Raw genomic sequence first — 10,446 nt, forward strand, 5'->3', positions numbered from 1 at the left:
ATTTTTGTGGTTGACAAAATTAAGCCTTAATATAAAATTAATAAATTAAATGAAGAAATTATTATCTTTAAAACCAATGGCATACATGTAAAATTTTGCTTCCTGTCCCTACGCTATTTATTCAAGAAATTATTCAATGAGTGTTTTTTCTTTTTTCAACGCATAATTTTGCTTCATGTCACTACGCTATTTATGATTATGATTATCATGCATGTTTTTCTTTCTTTTGTTTGATTGTTTTATAGTTGTTTTGCTATGATTATTTATTTGACGTCGATTTCATTGTTTTTTCTCAATCTTATTGAAATTAATGGTTGTTTTTCGATTGTTCTGATGTTCCTGTGGTGGTTCTGTCCGTGTGTGTGAAAGATGGAGGCCTCATTTGTTTTTCGGTGTTTACAGTATAAAAGAAAAAAAAATTGGCCAAGACAGTGAAAAAGAAATTTCTACCGTATAGGAGTATTTTTGTAAAGATAGGGGAAAAAATTAATATTTTTGTAAGTTTCCAAAAAAAAAAAAAAAAAACCTATATCCCTACTAAAAAAAAAAAATACTATTCCCAAATAAAATTAAAAAAAAAAAAAAACACCCTTTTCGTTTTCTCAGTCCTCAAGCTCAAGCCTTCCTCCGCTAACTCACGACCCTTTTGTGCCTTCACTGCCGCTGCCACGGCCGCCGTGACCACCATTGCTGCCACTGCAGCTGCCTCAGCTTCCACCAAAGACATTGCCGCTACCCCAAACCCAAAACACCCTTTTCTCCAAGAAGCTCTAAAGTTTTCCTTCGCTAAGCGTTCGCTATCACTTTGAGGTTCACTCTCTCTAGCCAACTCTTCGGATCCAGCCGTTGATTCTTGGATTGGGGTATTGTTCCCTTCCATCCTAGCTGATTCTCGGAAACTTCTCGGTATTGGGTTAAGGAGAAAGAGCGTTTGAGGTTAAAGAACATCGATGTTTACGCATTTGGTATCTGTTAAATCCTTCTCACCAAAATTAGCATATATATATATATAAATATATATGATATTGATGATGCTTATGTGCTACATGGAAAATTGAAATGTTGGTTTAAAACAATTTTGTTTTGCAATTCTATTTTATTTTGTACATTAGAGTAAGCAGAATTGGGATAAAATTACTGATATGTTTAGTGATGCTGACCACATTAGAGAATAGTTGCTTCATAGTTCATAGTGCGAATTTGTAAAACAATGGGAATGGGCAGAGTAATGTGAATTGTTTGTGATGAAAATGAAAATTCGAGTCTTTGTTGAGAATATTTACTATTTAGTACACATGAGGTTAAGGCAAGTGATCAAGCTCTTTGCTGCTTATAGATTGTAGAGTTTAGCATAGTGATAAGTATGCATATTATATGTATAAGTTCAATTTTGCTTATAAACAGGCGTTTATGCTGATATTAATGAGGTAAAGAACTAAAGACAATCAAGCTTTTAATACAGATTATATAATGCAACTCCAGATGATTTTTTATCTACTTTATATGGAATTGGGAAATCACCTTTTTAGATATTAAAGCCTTTATTTTTCCTTTCACGAGCTTTTATGTTACTTTTCAGTTTTCAATGGTATTCATCTGTCTCTTTTTTCTACCAATTTTTTTTATAGGCTTTGGCGTTTTGCGAGTGTTTGAAAAGAATCTGAGTTAAGTGGAAATTTCAATCTTGATTCACCGGAGGTATATTTTTCTATAATTGCTATATTATATTACATATGATTTGTAAAAGAGTTTGAATATCTTATATATTCATCCATAGTAAAGTAAGTTCTGAGATTGTGTTGCGGTGATAATGGAAGGTTGATAACTTGCCTGTTTTAGTGAAGTAGGATCTGTAAAATTTGTGTGCTGCGCTGATATAAGAATTAAAACTTGTGTGTTATCTGATTGTTTGTAGTTGAAATTGACAGATGGTTAGGTTAATAAAATAGGGAAAATGCTATCTAATTTTTCGTAGATGTGTTTATCATATTTTTTAAACAGTTGCATGCATTAATTGATAAATATGAGAATATGGTGTTAATGTAGATTAAAATAGAATGTCCGGTCAAATCGATTCTAATTTTGAGGATGATGTTGATTTTGTGCCATCAACTGCAACTGAAGTACAACCTATTAGTAATATAGTAGATGAAACTGGGATAACAAATAATCTTTTGTAATTTGAATTTGTTAAATATAAATTAATTTTATAAATAATGAAAAAGTAATATTGTTTTTTTTTATTAAAATACTATTAAAAAAGTTTACCAAAAAAGAAATGAGCTCGTGACATTTTGAGAGCTACTTATCCATTCTCTATTATAGAGAGTCATTTTTTGAATGGTTGGAGTTCATTTTTTGAAATCTCACTCCTTATTTTAGCGAAGGAGTGTGTTTAGAGAGCATGGTTAGATGTTGCCATGTTTGGCTTAGCTTCTATAAGTTCTTTTTTAGCTTTTAGAATTGAAAAAAGTCATTCTAAAGGTGTTTGGATAAAAAATCAAAAGTTTTTTTTTGGAAGAAGCAAGGATTTGTAGCTTTTTCTAAAAAAAAAAACTTTGAGAAGCTATTTTTAAAATTAAAATAATTTATATAATTTCTAATTTACTCCGAAAAGATTTTTTTTTAATGATGTCAAAAAATTTTGAAAAATATTTTTCTTAAAAAAAGAAATATCGATATAATAGTTATCTAAACATTAAAAATAAATTAAAATTTATATTCATTTTATACTTCTAGCTATTAGCAAAAGTAGAAATTTAGCCGAATTGTGCTTTTTATTTATTTTAGAGTAGAGAATTGTAAAAAAATTATTAAAGTGTGTTACTTCTGTAGCTTTATAATAGAAAAAATTATATATGATGTATTTTAAGAGTTTGAGATAAAATAAAGAAGATTGGGTTTTGGTGTTGTATTTTTATTTTGAAGAATAGAATACAAATAATGATAGTGAACAAACTTCAAACTCTATTTCTTGTTGGTTCAGAACTTCATGGCGTTTCTCTGTGCTTCATGGCGCGTATTGGGGTTTCAGGCGCAGCACTCCATAGGGTATTCCACTCACATTACCAAAACCAGGTTCTTTTTCCCCTACCTCCGTTCACCGGTTCCATTTTCAAGCTTAGATGATCAATCATCTATTTTGGACGAGGGGTACCATATCAAAAACCAACCTCATTTAGATGAAAGCTTTGTTCTTGACCAACTCTCTGATCTATTTCCCGTACCAAGTAATACTTTAGCTTCGAAGTCGGAGGGAAAAAAAGAGATCGTTAGAGCAGTTGATGGGTTTCTATTGCCTGAAGAGAAACTGCGTGGTATTTTTCTTCAGAATATGAGAGGGAAGGCTGCTATAGAGAGTGCTTTAACGAGTGTTTGTGTGGATTTGGATCTTGATATTGTTGCGAAAGTAGTAAATCGAGGCAGCTTAGATGGTAGGAAAATGGTCTTGTTTTTCAATTGGGCTATTCGACAGCCAACCATTCCCAAAAATATTCAAACTTATCATATAATCCTTAAGGCATTAGGCAGAAGAAAATTTCTTAGTTTTATGGTTGAAGTTTTACATGAGTTAAAGACTCAAGGGGTTAGTCCAAACTTGGAGACCGTTTCTATTGTAATGGACAGTTTCATTAGGGCTAGACAAGTATCCAAAGCAATCCAAATGTTTCGGAATTTGGATGAAATCGGGTTAGAATGTGGTACAGAGACTTTGAATGTGCTTCTTCAATGTCTATGCCGTCGATCCTATGTTGGTACTGCAAATTCTCTACTTAATTCATTCAAGGGGAAAATACTGTTTGATGGTACTACTTATAATGTTGTTCTAAATGGGTGGTCAAAATTTGGTAGAGTTGGTGAAATGGAGAAGATTTTGGAAATGATGGTTGCAAATGGAATTGATCCTGATAGTTTGACGTTTAGTTATATTATTGAGGGTTTTGGGAGAGCTGGTCAAATTGATGATGCAGTTAAAGTTTTTCAGAGCATGGAAGAGAAATGTTTGATCCCAGACACTAGTGCTTACAATGCTATGATTTCTAATTTTATATCTTCTGGGAATTTTGATGAATATATGAAGTATTATAACTTTATGTTGAGAAGTAACTGTGAACCAAATGTTGATACTTACACCAAATTAATTGGTGGTCTTCTGAAAGCCCGGAAAGTAGCTGATGCACTTGAGGTTTTTGATCGAATGTTGAGTAGAGGAATTATTCCCAGTACAGGGACTATAACTTCATTTATGGAACCTTTGTGTAGTTTTGGTCCTCCTCATGCTGTTATGCTCGTGTATAGGAAAGCAAAGAGGGTTGGCTGTAGAATCTCTTTAAGTGCTTTCAAGCTATTGCTTATGCGGCTTTCTAGATTCGGTAAATGTGGAATGATGTTAAGCTTATGGAACGACATGCAAGAATGCGGTTATTCTTCAGATATGGAAGTGTATGAGTATGTTATTAGTGGACTTTGCAACATTGGGCAGCTCGAAAATGCTGCACTTGTTATGGAGGAGTCTTTGAGAAAAGGCTTCTGCCCAAGCAGGCGTATCTGGAGCAAATTAAATGGAAAATTGCTTGCTTCATATAAAGTAGAGAGAGCTTATAGGCTGTTTCTGAAGCTTAAGGAAGCTCGTTTGAATGATAATGCCCGAAGATATTGGCGTTCTAAGGGATGGCATTTCTGAATTTTCAAAAATGGCATGTGAAAAAGACTATTATACTCTGCCTTGTCATAACCAACTCTTAATCGTCGATCACTCCTTCTGCATCGCCTCCTGTACCCAGACCACAACCTCTGGTTTCTCCGTTTTTCCAACCAGCAGTTAATGACCTCAAAGTAGTAGTAGGTTCTGTAATGGGTTTTCTTACACTGCAGGTTTTGATGGTGTTTTGTTATCTGTGACCCCCTTCCCTACCTAAAGAAGACTCTTCGGGGTGTGTATTCTGCAAGTAGTGCTTCTACTCATCGGTTGTCATTACAGTTTCTAGTGCACCCCAGTCTTTCCTCTTCGGCCTCATCCTTTAGATAAGCTATTACTAATTAGCTATAATGAGCAGTTCTAGATAAATCTATCTTATATTGACAAAACAGTGCTTATAGGTTTGTGCTGAATGCTGATGGTATACAATGATCTTGAGGAGCTTTTGAAGGCTTTAATTGAACCTAGCAAGAAACATGGATTGCATGTTAAGTCTAGTGCAACAATTGAGTATTCAAAAGGTTTGACTGTCCTTCTCATTGTTTAGTATCTGCTGGTTATCTTGTTGAAGAAAGGAATCTTTGTTAGATAACGAGTGGAAATAGTTCATTTCTTTGGGTGTGCATACTGTAATACCTGCAAACATGCTACATATCTGTGTATTGATATATGTTTTTCTGCAGGAACATTTACACATTTACATATAAATGTGTATATTGAAATACATATGTTTTAAGATGAGCCTGATTTCTGGTGAACTTTGAGATACTTGCATATGGTTCATTCTTGGAAATTTGCTTCTCTTGTCATATGCTTCACGGCAAGCCTTGCCTCTAATTTGGTGCTTTGATGGAAAATTACCGTTGCCATTTTCTAATAAGAGTAAGTGGTGGTGGGTATGTGAAAGTTTCTTTGTCAAAATTAGAAAAATGAGAATTTGTATTATTATACACAATTGCAATCTGTCATTTTCTTCGTTATACTGCCTTGCAGTTAACTTAATTGTGTTTCATTTTGCTCAGGGCTGGGAACCTTGCATTCAACAGGGAGCAGATGTTTTGGATGAGGAATGGGATAAGTTTGAAGATGATGTTTTGGGATTTTGCTTTTTTGGTCTTCAATAAGCAGTGTCTATTTTACAGGATGTCAACTGGTACTTGTATATTTATTTATGTGGAAACACAAATTCTACTTTCAGAATTTGTGATTGACCTCACAATTGACGCCACGGGAGAAAAGCATGTCAGTCCAACATCTCAATCAGCTTCTGTTCGAAGGGAAATACTTTACGATGATGGTGCCCTTGGGAATGTTTCAGTATTCTCTCATATAGACGATGAATATGCAAGAAACTCCCATTTCAGTGCAGCTGGAGAACTGCTGTAGAAATAGAAAGTCCAACTCAAGAATTTTCAGACCTTCATTATGGTAAAGGCTCTAACCCCATCACCAAGGGTGGTCTAGTGGTAAGGCAGACTGTTGGAACGTTGATGTTTATTTGTTTCGTTTTATGCATTGGAAGTCCTAAGTCTTATTTGCTATAGGATTTGTGCTTATTGTATTAATCTTTTGTTACCAAGATTTAAGAAGAGGGCTAATTAGCAATTTTTTTGCCCGAATTTTGACATGTACTAAATAATGTTTCTTGAATTTTTTTGACCGTTAAAAATTCCTTCTGAACTATTAAGATTGTTAAATTTAAGGACTTTTGTCTAATTTTAGTAAAAAATTTCTAACATAGATGAAAGTTCAGGGGGCATGATTTAGTATATATCAAAGTTTGAGGAGCATAATTTGGTAGATATCAAAGTCTAGGGAGCATGTTTTAATACATAAACAATTACTGAAACAGTAAAATTGAATGAAATTAAACAAAAGTTTTTAAATTTAACAATTTTAATAATTTAGGAGGAATTTTTAACGGCCAAAAAAGTTCAAGGGTATAATTTGGAATATGTGAGGAAAAATTGCTAATTAGCTTAAGAAAAGGTTAGTTCAAGTCATGACCTCTGTCTCCTTTTCGAAGGATATATCTATTCTATATAAAGTGTGCCTATATAACTGAAATTCTTAGTTTATGAGAAATTCATGGGTGACTTTTTATTTTTATTTAATAAAATAATAAAATATTATTTATATATAATAAAATAATAATAAAACAAATCCTATTAATATTTGAACTGATATTTAGTATATTTCAACTCTATATATAACTGAAATTCTTGGTTTATGAGAAATTCATGGGTGACTTTTTATTTTTATTTAATAAAATAATAAAATATTATTTATATATAATAAAATAATAATAAAACAAATCCTATTAATATTTGAACTGATATTTAGCATATTTCAACTCTATATATAATCACAACTATAACTCTAGAAATTAAAAATATATATATAAAATAAATTGAACCTTAAACCGCATATACAATTAGTTTGTTGAGAAAGATCAGGAAAAGAACGGATTACACATGGAATTTTTTTTTACCAAATCGTTTAGGTTTCTTCTAGCTATTTATCTTCATTTATATATTTTTTTTCAATCGCAGTCCACTCCCACTATTCAATGAACAGAGCAAGCAAATTCTTATTGTCGTCTAAATGGATGAGTGAATCTGCGAAAAATGGAGGATCTGATGCAAATTCGCTGTGAGAAATTCAAAAAAATCGTCCCCCAATTTCAGGTTCTGATCCAATTGGGTCTTCTTTTTATTCGTAAATCATCCCCCAATTTTTAAGATTAATTTTTTATTTTCTAACATTTTGGGATTTTTGTCTCCTTATTGAATCTTTTCAAATCTGCATTGTTTCTATCAAAATTAATGAGCTCACATCGTTGTTGTGTTATATGGAGACTAAACTATGCCATTTGTTATGTTTAACTTTCACATCAAAAAACATGTTGTTATATTCTATATTTGGATTATGTTAAAAATTTGATCTTATGAAGAATACGTTTAATTAGCTTAATGTGTTTTACTATGCAATATATTTATATACAGTCCTTCTTTTTCTTTTCTATCTTCGGAAAGATAGTTAATAAATATATTATATAGCTTTTTTTTTGAAATAATATATAGCTTTTTTTCACTTTCTCTAATATGAAATAACAAAAAAAAAATTGAATTATCCATGCGCGTTGAGTCCACATAAGCCAAAAAAATCATAAAATTATCCTTTACAAAAATATACACTGATATTTTTTAATTTTTTTTTTGATGATCTTAAAAAATATTATAAAAATAATATCAAAACAAAAAAAATTACTTACCCTAATTTCGTTTTATCTTAAGAAAAAAGAAAAATAATTTTCTAATTATTTTTTTTTTTCATAGGAAAAAATATTTTCGTGTACTGGTGTCCAATTAATGGATTATACTACAGAGGTGTAGTTTTAAAGAAATAAAATAACTTTACTTGTCTTTCATAAGTAAATTTTTTTAATTAAATTAATTATGCACACCATGTCTATGTTGGATATTATTTTACCAGGATCTTAGATCTACTCACAAGTATGTTTATTAACATCCTAAATATGAACTTTCTAAAACGATAAATTAAACACATATAAAGTTTAAGAAACCTTACATTGGGTGCAGCGGAATTAAATGACTCCTTCCGTTCAGATCTCTAACCCTTGATTCCTTTACGTAGCGAGTATTATCAAGATCTGAACCTGGATCTTCTTCTCTGAATCCTTGATGCTGAATCTCCTTTGCTGATGATCTTTCTTCACGATCTTCCTCACTATGATTGAGGTATTGCTTGATGTGTGTGGGCACTACTCTAATCACTAAGAGAGGTTCGAAATATGAAGGAAGAATAGAGAGAGAGAGTGGCGGCTAGAGAAGAGAGTGGAGGCTCAGGTTTTTCTGATTCAGAAAGTGTGTTTTTCCTGAAGCCTTCACTATCTATTTATAGCATTCCACTAGGGTTAGATTTGAATTATATGGCATTAAAATAATGAAAAAATCAATTAAAAAAGATAAAATAGGTGGCCGGCCCTGGCTAGGTGGACTGGGCCTTGATTTTTGCAATTTTGCAATTTTAACACCTTTTGTATCTGATTTTCTCAAAAATGCCAATTTCCTAATTCAATCATTTAAATGCCAATTCTAACTATTTAATAACTATAAATAATTATTAAATAATATTGTCATTTATCATATTTATTAATTGAACCATAAAAAGTATCATAATTAACAATTGTTATTCATTGAATAAGCCCAAATCTAATTGGGCCTAAATAAAATTACTTATGTCAAATTTTATTTTAGCAACCTAGTCCATTTACTTAGTAAAACTTAAATGGGCTTCCTATATGCATCTAAGCCCAAAAGCAAACACATAGGCACACACAGGTCAAATGATTTGGATGGGCCCTATCATGTTACTTGGTTTACACAAATGAAAGAAGTACAAAATTTACCTGTTACAAATTATTTATAACATCTATTGACAATTAGACTATGATTAAAATCAGATCATTGGATCTGTCAACAAGTAAATCATAGCAATTTAGATCAGATAAATAATAGATTTGTTAAAAAAAAAATTGAATAAACAATATAAAATTAAATAAACAAACATTGTCCATGTAACAGATGTGAAATAAGATATTAATATAATTAAATTATTATTCTTAAACTAACCAAATAAATTTTGAAAATTTAGGGTTGTTAAAACAAACCCTAAAAATTTCAAAATAAAGGAAACTAATTTTAAAATATCTAGGTTTATTTGAAGCAAATTAAATTAAATATCAAATAAGATCAATGATTTGAAAGAAAGAATCTTCAATATCACTTTCAGATCTTATAATTTAATAAAATAAACCAATTTTAAAATAGATTTGGTTAGATAATTATTATTATAAGAATAAAATAAATAATAAATAATAATTACCATAATTATATGTCAAAATATCTCAAATTAAGCAATATTTAAATTTCTACAAAATATTTAAGTTATTTGAATATTTAAGATATGATTTATAAATTTCCAATAAGAAAAAATGATATAAATAGAAAAATATCATTTTTAAACTTATAATTTATAAATAATTAAATATTTAACAAAATAACAAATTTTGAATTTAAAAAAAAATTATGGTAAGTATATCTATAAAAATATCTATGTTAATTTCAAATTTATTAATTATTTAATTTGTCATATAAGATAATTTTAATATAATATTTTAAATAAAAAGACAAAGTTATCTTTTAATTTCAAATATGTTAAATATCAAAATATCTAATCTTATAATTAAATAATATATAAATAGGGTGACTATTCAATGGTTACATTTTTATTGTAACCATATGGTTACATTTTTCTTTAACCTGTAATAGCAGGTTACTAATAGGTAGACTTTCCTTTTTTAGATTTAATTAATTATAATTAACAAACCTATTATTTATCTGATCTAAATTGCTATGATTAACTTGTTGACAGATCATGATCCAATGATCTGATTTTAATCATAGTTCAATTGACGATAGATCTTATAAATAATTTGTAACAGGTAAATTTTGTACTTCTTTCATCTGTGAAAACCTAGTGACATGATAGGGCCCATCCAAATCATTCGACCTGTGTGAGCCTATATGTTTGCTATTGGGCTTAGATGCATACAGGAAGCTCATTTAAGTTTTTACTAAGTAAATGGACTATGTTGCTAAAATAAATTTTGACATAAGGAAATTTATTTAGGCCCAATTAGATTTGGGCTTATTCAATGAATA

The 10,446-nt window shown here is 30.4% G+C and overlaps 1 protein-coding gene across 3 annotated transcripts; it reads left to right on the plus strand.

Annotated features, from left to right (window-relative positions):
• Positions 1-539: 539 nt before the first annotated feature.
• Positions 540-6,181, plus strand: LOC115711332 (putative pentatricopeptide repeat-containing protein At5g43820). 3 transcript variants are annotated; one of them, XM_061112156.1, is made up of 6 exons: positions 554-965; positions 1,629-1,698; positions 2,987-4,934; positions 5,101-5,220; positions 5,383-5,581; positions 5,722-6,181. In XM_061112156.1, exon 3 carries the CDS (start codon positions 2,993-2,995, stop codon positions 4,682-4,684), a length of 1,692 nt encoding a protein of 563 aa, XP_060968139.1. In that variant the 5' UTR covers positions 554-965; positions 1,629-1,698; positions 2,987-2,992; the 3' UTR covers positions 4,685-4,934; positions 5,101-5,220; positions 5,383-5,581; positions 5,722-6,181. The 3 variants fall into 3 exon arrangements, with proteins under 3 accessions (XP_060968137.1, XP_060968139.1, XP_060968138.1); XM_061112154.1 differs by having other exon boundaries at positions 540-965; positions 2,987-5,220; XM_061112155.1 differs by having other exon boundaries at positions 2,987-5,220; positions 5,383-5,595.
• Positions 6,182-10,446: the final 4,265 nt, after the last annotated feature.

This window comes from Cannabis sativa, chromosome 3, assembly GCF_029168945.1.
Source record: "Cannabis sativa cultivar Pink pepper isolate KNU-18-1 chromosome 3, ASM2916894v1, whole genome shotgun sequence".
In the NCBI taxonomy this organism is placed as follows: domain Eukaryota; kingdom Viridiplantae; phylum Streptophyta; class Magnoliopsida; order Rosales; family Cannabaceae; genus Cannabis; species Cannabis sativa.